This window comes from Protopterus annectens, chromosome 7.part0 (genome assembly GCF_019279795.1).
Source record: "Protopterus annectens isolate FY-2018-M chromosome 7.part0, PAN1.0, whole genome shotgun sequence".
Lineage (NCBI taxonomy): Eukaryota > Metazoa > Chordata > Ceratodontiformes > Protopteridae > Protopterus > Protopterus annectens.
Genome location: NC_056739.1, coordinates 1,147,450,635 through 1,147,469,667, shown reverse-complemented (window position 1 = coordinate 1,147,469,667; position 19,033 = coordinate 1,147,450,635). Strand labels below are relative to the sequence as shown.

At 41.8% G+C, this 19,033-nt stretch overlaps 1 protein-coding gene across 2 annotated transcripts in view; it reads right to left on the bottom strand.

The window, feature by feature from the left end:
* Window positions 1-19,033, bottom strand: part of LOC122806915 (inositol hexakisphosphate and diphosphoinositol-pentakisphosphate kinase 2-like) — a 1,544,141-nt gene that overhangs the window by 613,081 nt on the left and 912,027 nt on the right. For both annotated transcript variants that reach the window (XM_044077730.1, XM_044077729.1), the window contains one exon: window positions 2,581-2,722. In XM_044077730.1, coding sequence (XP_043933665.1) covers window positions 2,581-2,722 — 142 coding nt within the window. The remainder of the gene's footprint in view (window positions 1-2,580; window positions 2,723-19,033) is intronic.

The following is a 19,033-nucleotide window of genomic DNA, read 5'->3' as shown; positions in this document are numbered from 1 at the left end:
ATGACTAGGGGAGGAGGTGTTAAGCTAGAACTCAGGTGGAGGAACTTGACTGCTGTATGGCTGAATAATAGATACAAAGAGCTGCAGTGACACGGATGATGTCATGAATAAGGAATGTGACTAGCAGAGGAGGAGTTCAGCTGGAACCCTGGTGGAGGAACTAGACTGCTGTATGGTTGAACGATAGATACAAAATGCTGCAGTGACAGGGATGATGTCAGGAATAAGGAATATGACTAGTGGAATACCACAACCCAAACTTGTGGGAACAGAAAATAGCTTCAGTCTCTTCAATGATGATACAAAGATAAGTACAGCATTAGATGGTGGACAGAAAAATGTACAGTTGTGTAAAATCTTACCATAACAGTAGATGCCATACTCTTCACTGTTGCAGAATTCATTACATTAGGGATCTCTTGCTAAGGGCAGCCCCACGTCCGACCAGTATACCAAAGCTTTTATGTTTAAGGTACGCTGTAAGTCACATGCATGCTCTTTGTGTAGTGTAGGGCACAAAGGTGACGTCTGGCTATACCATCCTCAGAACTGAGAGGTCCCAGTAGGAATGCCAGACCAAGAAAAAGAAAAGATAATTAGTAAATCCAGAAGGGAAATGGTCCAGGGGTGGAGGGAGGAAGTGAATACTGCAACAGTGAAGAGAATGACATCTACCGTTATGGTAAGAGTTTACACAACTGTACTATGTCCTTCCATATCACTGTTACAGACTTGACTCTGCTATACTCTTTGTCTGTGTGTGTGAGAGAGACAGCAGAGAGTATTTCTGCTTTTAAAACTGTTAGTTTCTTGCTGCTGTTATGATCTAGCATGAAACTAGATCTTAACAGAGCTAAGAGATACTTAAATTTTAAGAACCTTTCTTCCATTAGAAAGGTCCTTACCAAAGTGTTTTTCCTCCAAATCATCGAATAATCCAATTTTTCCATGTACCGCAAAGTAATACATCTCTGTGTATAAATAATAAAGATAACTTCCTCAGCATTTCTAATATGCAGGAGGACAGAGAGGGTAGGATAATGGAAACAACTAATAAAAGTTTGGTTAAAGCCTTTTTCAGAAATCAGTACTTTTTTGTACTTCTATTTGTATGGATAACAGTATCAGCACTTTCACTGATATGTTAATGTTAGACAGGAAATTGAAATCCATACTCCAGGTTCTGCCTAATATTAGGTTATAAAAAGAACACAAATGAGCCCGCATAATTTATTTACAGTACTGCCCTCCTATGCAGAGGTAAATACTATCCCATGGCCCAGTGGTTACTTCCTGCCAAGTTGTGCATGAAGACATTGTCAGTATTCTTCATCATGAATATTAAACGTACAATCACTCTGAAATACTGCAAAAACTGTAATACCATAGTAATAAAAATACGGAGATTTCCTCAGTCAAAGTCAGCTTTTCATGCATCTGTTACTGGCAAACTAGTCATGCACTTTGATGTGCCTTAAAACTTTAAGCTGCAGCATTATTGCAATCTGAATTAGAGATGGAGTGGTTCACAGTACATATTCAGACTTTAACATAACAGTCTTTCTGCTAGTTTCATGGAATCTCTCTTGACTGAAAGGGTCTCCAAGATGTGTGTGTGTGTGTGTGTGTGTGTGTGTGTGTGTGTGTGTGTGTGTGTGTGTGTGTGTGTGTGTGCGCGCGCGCGCGCGCGCGTGCGTGGGGGGTTTTGCATGCTGATTCTGCACTAAACTAACTGTGACGCCTGCAGACAATTTGCATTTCTCTCAATTATGTTGCCATTGTGTGTAACATGAGCCAGGAATGCCCACAGCTGCGTACTCCTGGAGGTATACTGTAAGTAAATTACACCACTGAGCCAGAGATGACAGCTGTACTGCAAAGATGGATGAGCTTGACTGTAGTGCAGGTGATTTGGCATCAACTTGTGACCTGGGTAGCAGAGAAACTGGTTGAGGGGGCAAGAATTATTTGCTGATACCAATTCATCTATGCCAGGGAAAGGGTAGACGGACAGTCCATTACATAAAGGACTTTCAGCGGAAGGCAATATGCATCAAGCAGTATATGAGCTGATATGTGCTCTCACAATGCAGGTGTTGGGATTACTGTGATAGGAACTGACACATGGTCATAACTGCATATGTCACTGGGCTAGTACTGTGGGAGCATGGGTGTGTCAGGCTATGGCATGCAATAATGGAGAGAGGGCTAAGGTATAAACTTGATGGCTGGCTGCCTCCATGATCACCGCACAGAACTGGCTCTTGGCAGTGAGAAATAAGACCAATTGGGCTACAGAAAGGAGGGCTGTTGGTAAGTGCAGAAAGGAAATACATGAGAGAAAAAATGCCACAGAGATTTAAATGTAAGTGTCTGCCATCAAAGAATAATGACAAAAAGGAAGGCGGGCTCAAAATCCTCTTGGTGTCTACTCATCAGAACTGTAAACACAAAAGACATGAAGAAGTGATGACACCTTGAAAGATGGAGGACGAAATGGAAAAAATAAACAGGTTAAGTTCTTACAGACAGCACATGTCAGAGTAACTACCGGCTTTTCCTTATTCTAGCATCACTCACCTGCAGACTTGGGGTCTTCCAGTCGTGTTCGAATTTGGGAAGTGAGACTCTGCACAAGAGCATATACCCTTTCACATGTTACCACTGGATTACTAATAAATGTCATGGACTGAAGCAAGGAGGCACTCTGAGTAGGAGCCAGCTGTAAATAAGAAAAATGTCATTACAAAATCATGTATTCAACACATACATCTGTGGCAGAAGGTTACATTGCTGAAAACCTAAATCAACAGTTTTATCTATTTAGTGTTGCATGAGCAATGCCATTTGCAGTTGTTCCATTTGCTTACATATTTGATGTCTCAGCCACTGCCCAAGCATCTTTAGCAGAAATTCAGTGATACCACTCAGAATTAAAGCCCTTATTGTCCTAATGAAGGAAAAAAAAAACAAGCAGAAGACTGAAATGGTAGCCCAGCTTAAATAGAGAACATTTTTTAAAATGTTATTCTATTCTGTATAATTTGTTATGTGGGAGGCAGGTTAGCTGGACAGAAGACCATTTTCAATCACAATGTGGGCAATAAGTACAAAATCATCAATGAAATACAATAAGGAAAGATAACAATATCTTAGTGACAATTTCAAAACACTGAAAGATTACAATAAAAATGTCAAGGATGTCAGTGTTGGAAGCAAATGTTATTCAGCAGAGAGGAATTTACAATGCTCTGGGGCAACCAAGATCCATTTATCCATTCTTCTCCTGAAAGGCCTCTACCATAACATACTACATAGGGATACAGTGACAGTATTTCCAGATGCAGCACTCTGCACCAAGCACAATTTCCCTTAAGAGCACACAGGGAACACACTCCATCCTGGGAATGGGTTTCCCTCTCTCTCTCCAGGCCCCAAATAAGATTCCCAACTGACAGAGCTATAAGGCTGAGTCCTCAGCCAAGTGTTTCAAGCCAAGTCCTCCCCCACCTTCTCCATGACACCAGTGCTCTGTGTTATTGCTCCAAGTAGCTGACACACACACACACCCCTGAGAAAGACTGGCACAGATTTATCACCTATGCCCCTCCACCCAAACTATAAGGTAGATACTGACACCAGAACACTCCAAATCCAGCTACTCTAAGGCTCTTACAAGGGTACCCAATTATACTAAGTAAAATGAACACTAATACAAATTATAGTTTTTGATCAATGCAGCAAGGCTTTCAGGAGGGGCCACAGTGTCACCAAATAAATATAAGTACTCTCAAGGGTTAACACATTCTCTAAAGGATCAGCCACAATGAAAAGTTTAAATATGTTTAATAATAAATAATAAACTAACATGAAAATACCAAATTTCTATTTACAATAAACACCAGAGTTTCAGACACAGGAAATATTAAAAATAACAGAGATGGAAAGATTCACACAGGTACAGAAAAACAATACTTCTAATCTCACTATATTTTCCTGATTGATCTAAAGAATTACTGTTTCCTACTTACTTAATAAAAAAGGCAAGATGAGGTGAATGAGTGGTCTTGCCAGTTCCAAAAGAGGGTGCCCTGAGACTTCTGTCTCATCTAGTATTAAAACATTATTTCAGTGCTGGATTACAGAATGACATTACATACATCTCATCATCTGACTCTGGTTCCCACACTATCCCCATTTACTAGAAACTGAGAAAGAATCTTGTATATACGTGTTACCATACACACACATAGAGCTTTGCTAAGATGTGTTATAGCGTCTGGAAGCTATAAAACCATTAAAAAAAAGTACAGTTTTGTACCTACCATAAATGTAGATGTCCGATAGATATGCAACTGCAGTCCTGACATATGGGTTGTCCTGCCTCAGGTAGCCCTTCGGTCAGCCAGATTCCAAAGTCTGGGTCAGGCGTCGGCTGATGTCGCCTCCTCCCCGACGTCAGAGCGGCTGGAGTATAAAGGCATCCGCCAACGCCATCTTTTTCAGTGTTTCTTGCCCCAGATGCCAGGTGCCCTCCAAGGAAGGCTAAATTTTGTGAATGGATAAGCAAAAAATTTCCAGACATGCACAACAGTAATAAATCGATACACCATAACAGATATCCCCAGCTAAATAGGAGAGGGGGAAAGGACCCAAGGGAAAAAACAGAGGGGTAGGAGGGAGGGAAAACCTGACTGCAGTTGCATATCTATCGGACATCTACATTTATGGTAGGTACAAAACTGTACTATGTCCTTCAAGAATGCAACTGTAGTCCTGACATATGGGTTGAATACCATAGCCAAGCTGGGGGTGGTAGGATCTAAGCAAGGGATGGTGTAGCTAAAAGACCCTGCAGGACTGCAGAAGCAAAGCCTGCTCGGGATCTGGAGTATAAAGGCAGGTTGTAGTGTCTGGTAAATGTATGCACGGAGCTCCATGTAGCAGCCTCTAGAATGTCCTTTGTAGCCACTCCTCTTAGAAAGGCTGTGGATGTGGCTATAGCTCTGGTTGAGTGTGGTCTTATATTGGCTGGCACACCCTTTCCATGGAAGGAGAAACAGAATCTGATGCAGTGTCCAATCCATTTTGAAATTGTTTGTTTGGAGACTGCCTTTCCTTGCACTCCGGCAGCATAGGCTACAAATAGTTGGTCAGACTTCCTGGTGGTTTTTGTTCTGTCCAAGTAGTAGCGTAATTGTCTGTGTATGTCTAAAGTATGCAGCAGCTTTTCCCCTTTATTTTGAGGATTGGGAAAGAAAGTAGGCAGGTGAATTGCTTGATTTAGAGACACCCTGGATATCACTTTTGGCATGAATGAAGGATTGGTCCTTAGAGAAACTCTGTCCTGATGGAAAATGAGAAAGGGAGGTACAGCCATGAGGGCCTGTATCTCCGAGACTCTTCTTGCTAAGGTAACTGCCAACAGGAAGACTGTTTTCCAGGAGAGGAATTGCATTTCTGAAGATGCTGCTGGTTCAAAAGGAGGAAGAGTTAATTTTTCCAAGACGTAGTTGAGGTCCCATGCAGGAACTGGTGGTTTTCTGGGAGGTTTGATATTCTTTATCCCTCTTAGAAACTGTCTTAGCAAGGGATGCAAAAACACAGGTGGGTCACAGTTGTAGTTTGCTGAGATTGCTGAAGCGTGGATTTTAATGGAAGAATATGAGAGGCCATTATGAAACATTTCTGCAAGTATTCTAATATCTGAGGTATGCTCATCACTGATGCATCCTGTCCCTTTTTGGCATTCCAGATGATGAATCTCTTCCACTTGGCCGAATAGGTTTTTCTGGTGGAAGGTCTGCGTGCTTCCAGCAAGATTTCCTGAACCTTTTCGGAGAGGGGGACATGGGACAAAGTCATGGAACCCTCCAAGCTGCCAGTTGCAATGTTTGCAGGTTTTGATGAACAGTCCTGTAATTGTGTTGAGTTAGGAGCAGAGGCCATTGGGGCAAGGGCCACGGTTTGGTGTGAGTTATGCTCAGTAGCAAGGGATACCAATGCTGCCTCGCCAGTCTGGAGCTATCAGTATTCCTTTTGGTTGCTCTGCTTTGACCTTCAGTAACACCTTGGTCAGTAATGGTAGATGAGGGAATGCATAGATTTTTAGGGTATTCCAGCTGAAGGAGAGAGCATCCGTTCTCCAGGCTAGAGGATGGTGTGTCCTTGAGCAGAACCTGTCCAGGTGGTGATTGAGATGAGAAGCAAATAGATCTATGTCCGGTCTTCCCCATGCAGTTGTTATTTGTGAGAAAATGTGTGGATGCAGCATCCATTCGTGTGGATCCACGAAATTTCTGCTCAACCTGTCCGCCAGTACATTGTCCTTGCCCAGAACAAACTTGGATTGCAAATGGATGTTCAGTTTCAGGGATTTTTCCCAAAGAGCCATTGTTAGTCTGCAGAGGGGATACGAGTGAGTGCCTCCTTGTTTGTTTATATACCACATGACAGTGGTGTTGTCTGTCCTTATTAGCAGATGGCCTTGTTGAAGAGATTTTCCAAAGGCTTCTATTGCATGCATCACTGCCAACATCTCTTTTTGATTTATGTGCAGAGGCATTTCCGTGGGTGTCCATTGACCTTGAATGCATCTGTCCTCCGTGTGTGCTCCCCATCCATGATCTGAGGCATCTGTTGTAATGGTTTGACTTGCTTGAACTTTGTTGAAGGGCATGCCTTGTTTTAAATGGCTTGCTTGAGCCCACCACAAAAATTCCCTTTGCAGGCATGGAATGAGTGGTATTACGTCTTCTAGGTTGTGGCTGTGTTGAGACCATAAGCTTTTTAGATACCATTGTAGCTTTCTCATGTGTAGTCTTGCCAGAGGGATCAGAAGGATGCAAGATGCCATGAAACCCAGGGCCTGCAGGATCTTCCTTGCGGTCAGCTGGGTAAGTTTTGCTAGGCTTTTGAAGTAATCTGGTAAATGCTGTTGTTTCTTCTCTGTGAGGAAAGCCATTTGTGATTGTGTGTCCGGTTTTGCTCCTAGAAAAATAATCTTTTGGGATGGTAATAGTCTTGATTTTTGAATGTTGACTGTGTATCCCAAAGCCTGAAGCAACTGAATGACATAGTCCAAGTTTTTTATCAATGCTTGTTTGCTGTCTGCTTGTATGAGGCAGTCATCCAGGTAAGGGTATATTTGAATCCCCTGGAGTCTGCAATGTGCAACTACTGATGCCAGGCATTTCGTGAATACTCTGGGTGCAGTAGATAAGCCAAACGGCAATGCTGAGAATTGATAATGCTCTGTTCCTGCAAAAAATCTGAGGTATCTTCTGCAGTTGTGTCTGATTGGGACATGCAGGTATGCCTCCTTGAGGTCCAGAGTAACCAGCCAAGACCCCTTGCCCAGCATGGGAAGGAGTTGCTGTAATGTCAGCATCTTGAATTTTGGCACAATGAGAAAGGTGTTTAGAACAGACAAGTCCAGTATAGGCCTCCATTGCTTTTCTTTTCTTGGAACAAGGAACAGTCTTGAATAGAATCCCTGGCCTTGTTCCTGAGGAGGAACTTTTTCTATAGCTTTTATTTGTAACAGCTTTGCAACTTGTAAGAGAGCCTCTGCCCTTTGATTTTGTGGCAGGTTTGGCATGCCTTGTCTCGTTGGTAAGGTGTGGAAGTGGAACCTGTAACCTCTGTCTATTATGTCCAGAATCCATCTGTCCTTGGTTAAAATGTGCCAGTTCTTTGAGAATAAGGATAATTTTCCGCCTAGAGGTGCTTCTCTTTGAGCCTTGGTAGGCGGAGTGATAGTCAAATCATTGTGATTGTCCCTGTGGTGCAGGTGAACTCCCTGCGCCACTTCTTTGATTTGGTGGTTGACATTGTCGGCCCCTGTAGGAGCCTCGGTATTGCCCTCTACCTCGAGCACGCCTGTTCTTTCCCCTTTGAAACTTGTCTGAGTCTGGAAAGGACCAATTCTTAGAAGGCCAATTCCTGCTGAATCTGGGAGGCTGAACCTGGAGGAAATCCTTGACAGTCTGTACTGATTTTGCCTTTTCCTCAATAGACTTCAACACATGCTGTGCATTACCACCAAAAAGCTTCTGTTTTTCCAGAGGTGCATCCAGGAGGTTAACTTTAACATGGTCTGGTAGTGGCTGTTCTTTCAACCAAGCATGTCTACGTATAACGGCCCCTGTCATGGCTGCCCTACATGAAGCTTCCAATGCATCATAACCACACTGAAGAAAATGATTGCTAACCTGCTGAGTGTTATGAACCAAATCCTGCAATGCCTTTCTATCTATAGGTTCAGGAGAGGCTAACATTTTCTGCAAATCATCCATTAAGTAATCCTGGTACTGAAACATATGAAAAAGGCAGTTGAGTGACCTCATGGCAAGGGTGGAAGAGGTATAAACTTTTTTGCCCCATCTCTCCAGGGACCTAGCTTCCCTGTCAGCGGGCAGAGGGTTTTTGGCCGAGGAAGAAGCCACTGCCTTGGGGCCCTGTGAAATAGTCTCTAAATCCACAGAGTGGGCCTTAAAGAGATGCTTATGGGTTTCAGGGACCCTGTAATATCTGTCAGGTTTGACAGGAGCAGGAGGGAGAGAATCAGGTGAAGCACTGGAGTCTGAGTATACATCATCAAGGACATCCAACACAGGAGGAATAGCTAAAGGTCTGTGTTGGGGTAGCTTAAGGAAGGTACGTAGCCTTTTCCTGGAGTCAGAAAATTCCTGACCCTGCCACTGAAAATGTTCTCTCATGGAGTGGAGAACTTCACCAAAAGAAATATCCTCTGGAGGGGAGGCAGAGGGAATTGAATCCTCAGCATCCGAGTCCTCATAGGCCTGGAAGGATTCTTCCTGGGTATCTGAGTGCTCTGAATCCCCAGAGGCTTCATCTGGAGAGAGGGTGTCTGTCTGCTCAGTTCTAGGCCTTTTATCTGCAGGCGGCTGAGAACATCTGTCTGGGTGCGGCTGAGAACCCCTGATAAGAGAGATGATATCTGCAGCAGGAGTCATGATCTGTCTATCAGAAGAGGGGCCCTGAGCAGTAGGCTTAGGATGGGCCTTGGCCTGGCTGGCAGCCTTAGCACGTGCAAAGGCCTTGATGGACATGGATACCGGAGGCCTAGCTGCCCCACGTGCAGGGGTAACCTTGTCCACAGGAATGGTGTCGGGTAAATCCAGAGCTTCGGTTTCTGGAGGAAAATCAACAACCGGCACCGGTGAAATCTCCGGGATCAAAGAACGTGTTAAAGCGGTGTCGTCGGCCTGGGGCGGTAGAATTACCGCTTCCGAAGGGACCGAAGCACTCGCGGAGGGCTTAGGTGTGGTATCGGTGGAAGACGCGGGCCGAGGATGTCGGTCCCGGTACTTGCGTTTTTTGGTAGATTGTGCTGTCGGTTGTTCCGACGGCATGATATAAGTGAAAGATTCGCCAAAAAAGTCTTCGGCAAATTCTGCCCGGCGCCTGAGTGTGCACTTATTGAAGCAAGCACAGGCAGCACAGGCCGAGACGTCGTGGTCTGGGCCCAGGCAAGGGAGGCAGTAAGAATGGAAGTCCTTATGAGGTATTTGTTTACCACAAGACAAACAATTATTAACTTTTTCAATTTTTTCTGACATCGGCTAAGGCAAGAAAAAATGTTCTCCAACGGGGTACTTAGCTTTTAGATGACTTCGGTAACTGAAAACACAGGAGCTGACCGACCGGCACTTGCGAACTGCTTCTGCTTCGGGCACCGCGCGGCAAGAAAGACTTAAGAAGATGGTGTCGGCGGATGCCTTTATACTCCAGCCACTCTGACGTCGGGGAGGAGGCGACATCAGCCGACGCTGGACCCAGACTTTGGAATCCGGCCGACCGAAGGGCTGCCTGAGGCAGGACAACCCATATGTCAGGACTGCAGTTGCATTCTTGAAGGACATCTCCACCCTTCCAGAGTAGCAATTAGTTCACCCCTAAGGACAATACGGTAGGATACTAGTCCTGGTTTTCACAGACATTCTGTCTCTGGCTACAATCAAAACTGTAAGGTACAGTCTTTATGGCCTAAACCAGGTAATTTCATTTCAGACTATTTTTCAGTTAGCTGAACTGAGATTAACCTCTTGCCTTCCAGTATCATCTGTTACAATATATTCATTTCAACAGCTACAATACAGTCTGACATATAGGTTCATTTCTTTTCTGTCCAGCAGGACCCACTGTTGGTACATTTTTAACAGTAGCAGCTTTACAAATACATTTTTAGCACAAGCACCTATACAAATCAGTTTGGTATACAAATAACATACATTTTTTTACAAAATTCCAGCTAGCTATGCTGGCATATTTTAAACATTCACCACCCTACTTCTCTTGACACAGCTGGCACTATCTCACATCATCCCACCTTGTATCTTAGTAAACAACATGTGTTCTTAGAAAAGACCAAACAATAGCTGGGAGATGGTCTTGTCTTCAACAAACTTCCACAGTGAAAAAAGCCTGTTTACTTCTCTGGAGATCCATAACTAATCCTCAATCCAACTAACTTTGAAAACAGGATCTTCTCATGAGTTTTATCTGTAAAGCCATGTGACACATCATCATAGACCTCATAAATCATGACATCAATAATGTGACTAAGCTTAACCTACTGCAACCTGGCTTTGCAAAGAGCATGTTCTGTCTGCTGAATCTTCTCAGCTTCTTCCAGAACGTCACTTAGGTAGTTAACAGTCTGTCATTGCTGCCTACCTCGGTTTAGCCAATGCATCTGATATAATATCATGTGATAGGGATTTATGTTTGTGGCAATTAACTTAATCCTATGTGGTAAGATGGATAGCCAACAAACTTAAGGATAGAACTTACATCATTCAAATGGGGGTTATGTCTCCTCAGACACAGAGATGACCATATCTCTTGAACTCAATGCATTAAAATCATAGCACTGGCCTTAAAAATCATAGCAGAGACTCAGAAAGAGGAACACCTTATTATTTTTCACAACAGAATTCCTTTAGACCCTATATATTTAGTGGTTGGGAATCTTTGTATAGGCTTAGTTTATATATTTAAATATTTACATATTTAATAAAGTATGTACCTATAAACATGTCTGACTTTATGAGGAACATCATAAATATAGGAGGCCAAGGTTAAATTTGAGGCCTAAATTGTAGCAGTTGAGATGTATGAAGATGACCATTGATGCCTCCTAGGGATTTGTACTGGAGCACTTCCTGTTTGGCATCTATTTTTCAGACTTCCAAACTGAAAACCATGATATTTAGTAAACAAGTTTTGCTGATGACTGTAAGCTGGGTGTGGTTGTCACACCCCCTTTTGATAAATATACTCTCCAAAAACAACAAATGGCACAGTGGTAGACCACTGGATTCCAAAGAAAAGGTATGTGAGTTTGAGGTCTGAGGCTCCAAACTATTCATTCTTCACAGAGTTTTCTCACAAAAAGGATACATGGCCTGAACAACTTGTCCTACACAGACCACCTTAAAGCCCCTATCCCTGTACTACTCAGTCTCCTACAGATTGCTGACAGCCAGTCTATACTTGGCTTTAAAAGCAGCCTTTGATCCCGCTCTGATGGATCTGTTGGAAATCTACAAAACAAATAGCATTACCCAATTTATGGACCTAAACCTCGCCTGCAACATAAATACGATATGTTGGAATGACAGGTATGTGTCTCAGAGACTACCTCTTCTCTGGAACAGGCTTCGCATCTAAATGAAGCGGATTCTTTCCTAATCCAAATCAAGCTTAACTAGGATGAGTGGATGGGGAAATGGAAATTTACCCCTGGTCTGACAGCCTACAGCTTGATCACCCATGTCCATGTCTATATGTACCTCTTAAAATAACCTTAGGATATCAGTACTTGTCAGATACATTTAGGAAGTGTGGCCAGGCTAAAAACATACTCGGGGTAGTTAGCCTAGTAACTTATAAAGTGATTTCCTGATGCTTAGAAAATGGGGTCAAACATACTGACAAAAATGCATCATACTCTCCTTTGGAAAGCAGAAACACTTTGCATCCTACACCATAGAAAACATCCCATTACAATAAAAATCACTGATCAGATATCTGAGCACTTAGATAGCTCCCACCCCTTTGACCATAATGCAAAGACTGTAGTTAGGAAACCCATCAATATTTCACAACTAACTGCAAAGGAATCTCTTAAGGAAGCAAATTATTTATGTGCTGAGGAAAGCAAAGGCAAATACAGACAGGCAGTTGACAAATAATACTATTTCTATAGATAAACTATTTTAAATACATAGGTAAAATAAATAACAGTGATACAGCTGCACAGAAACATATAAGATGTTTTGAGCCAAAATATCAGACAGCAGAAAGGTGAATTTGAAGGACTGGTAAACACAAATTGGAAATAAGGAAGTAAATCTGAACATAAAAGCCTATAATATTCAGAAACCAGACAGGATACAATCTAGACTCTTTGGTAAGCTGGTAGGAATTGTGGGACTTCTAAATAAGGTTATCACAAAACTGTTTAATTTGTCACTGAACTCAGCTGTTGTAACTTTTAAGTAGAAAATTTCAGGGAGAAGCCTGATAACTACATACATCATAGTCATACATCCATTTCAATTTAAGGTAATACATAAAATCAACAGAACTAAGTTGGATGAATTTACAAATGACAAATCCGATGCAGAATATCAAGATTTGTATTCTACATATGTATAGTATGTACAACTTAAAATATTAGCACTGTCACTATTCAGTTTCTCAGTATTCTACAAGTTGATCAAAGGAGTCATTATTATTTGTTTCTGTATTTCTACTAAAAATGGCAGCTAACCAAATTTTGGCGTTACCCCACATCCCTCTGCTGTCCCATACTAAATGTCTGCCCTCAGTATGTTTACTGTACCTATATGCATCATCAAAGATTGTGATGATGATGCTGGTGATGCCTTGCATCAGCAGTTTGTGTTGCGCTTTCTATATCACACTGGTCCTCAGCACAAAATATGCACATTTGTCTGATATAAATTGGATGCTGTCATGGGTCACCTTCATGTTATGCCTTTGGTCTGCAGCCTGTAAACCCCATCTGTCTCAGTTTTATCCACTGGTTGAGGTTAGAACTACTCTCTGCTGCCACCATTCCTTTAAACTCCTCTTATATTGGCACAGGATTATAATTTTTTTAACCTTTTTATCCCCAGGTCTATCTCCTACTGCGGTGCTGGTGCTGCGGTAGTGTTGTCGCCTCACAGTTACACGTTGCCCGTTCGATTCTCAGTTAGAGTGTCTTCTGTGTGGCAACATGCATGAACGGGCATTCCTTCGTTGAAGGTTGTGTGTTAGGCCCGGCAAGCCAGCACGTAAAACTCTACTGCCAATCATTACTGGACCGGAGTTCTGCTGTGGCGACCCCTAACCGGGAAAAGCCGAAAGACACAAACAAATCCCCAGGTCTATCTCACATTAGCTGTACTACAATATACCTTACACATCCTTCTACGGTGTAGCAGCTTATAGTTGAGGCATGCCATAATTCAATCAGCCTTCAGGGTTTTCAGTTACACGGTCCTAACTCCACCCATTAGCAGATAAATTCACCTTTGCAGATCTAACTATATGTGGGGCCTTCCCCTGAGGTCATGTAGTCTGCTGCATATGTTCTGGCACCCATTAGCATATAAATTCACCTTTGCAGATGTGAGTATATGTGGGGCCATCCCCTGAGGTCATGTACTCTGCTGCACATGCTCTGTGAAAGTTACTCTTACGTGGACTGGCAGGAACTAACCATGTGTGCCAACTACTGATGCTTACAAATTCTTTTCTTCTGATAGGTGTCCACAAGGCAGCAAGTCAAGAAGCCACCACTCACTAGGGTGGACAAGCTGTCAACAATCACTCACATCCATGTACCCCTGCCTGGGGTTTCCAGTGCCACCAAATTAACTTGGGTTCAATGTAGTATTGTCAGGATGCCATCCCTCTATGTCACAGGATGGAGCCAGGTACAGGACTACAACTTTTGCCCTCAGAGGTTGTTAAACAGGTACAAATTCACTTATGTTCTCAAAGTCTAACTTATGCATGGAATAATAAATAATTAAACATTTCCCAGGTCTGTTGGTGTAGAGAGAGATACAGCCCTGACTATGATCCATAAGTTCTTAGGTCTATAGATAAGTACTAGGCTAGCTATCCTTGCAGGTCGTTTTAAGCCTAGCCAGTTTCCCTTTGTGTGCTTGAAATAACTTATACTATTTGGTTATATTTTGGCCTTATTCATCCCATGGTCAATAATTATATATTACCCTTAAGGAAAATAACTGGGATCATAACATTGATAAGTGGAATGGATCCATGCATGAGATAAAGCATTTACGAGCTCAAGCTGCCTCTATCCATTACTAGTATAGCAGGCAGTTCTGGGGTACATTTTCTGTTTCCCATCCATAGATCTAAGTTGTGCTTGAAAATGGACACCAATGAACTTTTTTTTATGTAGATAGGGAGTCTGTTCCACAGTTGCAGAAGAGGTTTAGATCCCTAGCAGAGTAATTCTGGTGCCATTTGACTTGCTGATGTGTAGTAAATCCATCACTAATGGGTTGGAGGATTCCTTTTATGCCAGTCACAGGTCACCTTTTAGCAGTCTGTAAGATACCAAGTATAGTGACAGGGCTTTGGGTTTGTCTATGAAGGACATGTTCTTAAGGCCTTGTATCCTTTTAGCAAGGTATCTCTGTAGGCACTCCTGTTGTCAGTTCATTGATTTGATCAGCTCAGGTACCTGCTGGAGCTGGTGCAGGTATGACAGGAGTAAGGGGCTAAGACCACTTATCTCTTTCCCTCTGGGAGGAGGGGTGGGCATACCTCTCAACTGGACAGATTTTCGAAGAAAGTCCAGATTTTTGCCTCATATTTTTGATCTGTTCCTTATAAAATTTGTGATTTTCTGGCAAATGACTGGGATGATTTGAGAACTGAAGTCACTAAATAATGACATACATTTGTGTTTCTGACTTCATATCCTTCAGGAAAATGCATGCTATGACAAATCCTGTTATTTTAGCAACTTTCTAAGTTTATAGGAGCCATTTTTAAAAGCTGTCCCTATTTTTGGGCCTTTGAACCCCCCCCCCCATTCTGTCAGGCTTTGTCCAGATTTTTTGCACTAAGAGATTGAGAGGTATGAGAATGGGACTGTGGGACACATTTTCTGGGGCGTGAAAGGTGCAGCAGTGTCACCAGTTACTGTTTGTGTAGTTGGTTGACTGAAATATTAACTGCTGTAGTGTCCCCAGTATTAAACCTACTTTTTTCCTGCCATTTTAACTACCTGCAACTTAGTTACTGTTACAGAAAAGTTCGGTGAGCACCATACAGCTTCCTAGCACTCCACATAAATACCTGGAAAATTATCATACTCTTAGGCTGTAAAAAGGTTATTAACTAAGCCTCCAATGTCAAACAAACACCACAGAACATACTACCTCATCCATACCTTAGAGTAAGCAGAAAAGCTCCCCCCAAACCCAGTATACATAAACCCTCAAATAATAACAATGTACTGGTGATGGGGGACTCCCATCACACAGACTCTACTCTCACAAGGCTGGCGAAAAATAGGGTGATGGTGAGTTGATTTTCAGGTGCCGAGAACTCTGATGTTGCAAAGGCCCTCAAGTACTGCCCTTCATCTGTCTCCCAAATCATCTCTGTGATCTCAATACAGAAACCTGCTTAAAATCTATAAACAAAAAAAAAACATGGGACAAAATCTATATGCACACTAGACAGTCAAACTACTGAATTCTATCCCAAATTCAATCAGGCCTATATCAAGCCCCCACGTATTCAGGTCCTCTCTCAATGGATTTCTCACTAACTCATGGCTATACCCATGTATCTCTCCTGCATGATCTACATTATTAAATAGTTTACATTTTTACTAACCTTACATCATACTCTTTCAACACTTGCCCTCTCCCCATTCTTGGGGGGACTCGTATCATCTGTTTTGATTATTTCCTAGAACAGTACACTATGCTTCTAATGCTTTTGTACACATAATTGTAATGTTTGTATTTTTTTTGTTTTGTTTTATTATTACATTACTGTTACCTCCTTAGTGTATCTTATGTATTCCACTGTCAAACTATGTTTGTATGTATATGTGCTTTTTAATTACATCTATACTACTGTTTTATTTGATGTTATTTAACTCTCTGGACCATGGCAGCACTAGCCAACCAGTGGTGTAAACCTTAGCTCAAGATGATTGTCACTGCTGAAGTGACACCCTGACCCCACAGTAGCAACTCTCAATACCTGGAGGCTAAATAACAAATTGCCTGACCTTGAGATCCTCCTGTATTTAGAGCACATTCAACTGTGTGTTATTACTGAAACTTAGTTTAAAAGTGCAGAAACCCTCCATCTATACCAGAGTTTTGCACCTACCATGGCTTTGTATCGGATGGGAATGTAGTGGAGTATCCATACTTTTTAAAGACCACCTTACCTCCTCTTGCTTTCTAGAGACCCACAAAATGAACTTATTCAGATTCAAATCACACTAATTAAAACCAACTAACAGGACACCCATGGTACCTCCTGAAAAATATGTTCAGTTCTTAATATAAATAACACTTAATACACCAGATGAACTTCAAATACATAAGAATTCCGTCATCCTTGGAGGCTTTGGTAAACTGAGATATTTATACCTCAAATGGAGTTTATGCTCAAAATTCCTTGATATCATAAATGAGAACTCCCTGGACCAAACAGAAAAAAAACCCACTAGAGGGCAAAATATTGTTGAGCAGATTCTTACAAATATGCATCCATATGCACTATCCCACTGGTATACCCTTCTCCAGTTAATCTAACCTCAAACTGGTAAACTTCGCCTACAAACTCCCCAAGCCATCAGATGTAAATATCACAGTACTCAAAAACTTCAAACATAGTAGCTTCCTACAATTCTATGATGATGTCTCAAAATTTAAATATAACTGTAACCCCCTCCCACAAATTTATGATGACTTGTAGTTATGAAAATAAATTCTACTTTCACTTAGACAAATGTATTAACCTGACAGTCCCTACCAGATCTAAATGTCATATTCAAGAGCAAACCAGTCTGGTGGTTTACATGCATAAAAACACAGGGACTGACTGGCTGAAAAAGTGGACTTATATATACTAAATCTAAACTGGCCACTCTCCAGAACAGTTCCTTTTCTCCAAGGTAAGGCAAGCTACATGTGCTCCAAAATTATCCCTATGTAGTCAGGTGGACACCAAATTGGCTGTGGGACAGACCCCACAAAATTAAGGGTGACAGGTGCATCCTCACAAAGGATGAAGGTAACCAGTAGAATCCTCTGCTATTTGGAGTGCATTTCTCTGATCTCTAATTCAAAAACAGGGTTGTCTGGTTAACCAGATTTGTGGATGACTGTAACTGGGTCTCATCCTCAAATCTCCTTCTGACATGCAGAGCTGGTACACAAAAAATGGGTTACAACTACAAGCTAAAAAGTACAATACTGATGCATCTAGTAAAGAATCTCTCACACCAGTTTATAGTAAAGAAAACAACCCCCTTCAAACCAAAGATGTTGTGAGAGACCTTAGAAAATGGGTAGACTGTTCCCCTCTCCTCTGATCACCATGTTATAATGGTTAGGAAAATCTTCTGTCTGAAGTAGCTGAATGCAAAGGGTATCTCCTATAGATCAAAAAATTCCTTATCCCTCTATATCTGATCAAGTGCATCATAAAATACAATTATCCTGTGGGATGTATCTTACTAGACATATCAGAAAGCTGGAGAGAACTCCAGAGTTTCTACTGTAAAAAGATCATAGACCTAAAAGATCGGGAGAAGTTGCAGACTCTGTCCCTGTGTTCAGTGCCATAAAGACTCCTTAAGGATGATGTGTTCCTTGCTTTTTGAGCCATTAGGCATCTAGCAGTCGAAGTCTTCTTATATCTCCACAAATCAGCTAACACTAGGACCAGAGATCTGAGCCTGCTTCTGCAAAATAAAAAATCACGATGGAGGGACAGATTCATTACACAATGACTACACCTCTTCTCTGGAACAAACTTCCACTTCAGGTCAAGAAATGTGACACACTACCTTCCTTTCAAAAAATGTGATGCACCATCTTCCTTTAAAAAGGAGTTAGACAGTTGGATGGGTATTCACAATTTCATCTTCATTGTGACTGGCCTATCACTCCTTGACATAGGATAGGGGGGTCTAAGGATGGGTACAGGCATAGCGTAAACGGTCATATGACCCCATGCATAGTGTAAATGGCCATATGACCCCATTGTCTTATATTTTCTATGATTCTATGACACTGGTGGAGATTGGAAAATTATGTGTGATGTGCTCATTCCAGGAGGAGTAACCTGCAGGCTTAGGCTGTATGAAGAATTAGATGACAGTCCATCACTACCCTAATGGCATGCTCTTCTGGAAGAATGCTTACTGGGTATGCACAGGGGAATTAGAATCTTCAAGCAAAATGCCAATCCACCATGAATGATGCCACCATTCTGGTCATCTAACAACTGTCAGAAAAGGAAAGAATAAGCTATATGGCTCTTGACTGAAGGGGACAAATGCTTGAACTAAATATTTGAGAGGCAAGCAGGTAGAAAGGGGCCAAAAAAGAATTAAAATAAATTATAGTGAGTCCATACAAGATGCCATTCCTCATATTCATAAATTGTATTAATGTACTGATTTGATTTGTTTTGTTATCTAGGTAGGTTTGATGGTCTTCAGACCCTTTTCAATCATGAGATGGGCCAGCAGGCTCCATAAATATAACAATGTTTAAGATGCATTCAAAACAAATGAAGGAGTAAACATACAATATTATAAAACAAAAGAAGTTGTAAGCATACAAAATTATGTAGCATATTAGCACATAGAGCACAGCTATGTACAGCAGATATATGTACAATGATTAATCTGGCCTCCATATTCTACATCCTCCCATGTATTCTATGTATTTGCATCACTTAACAACAATACAAC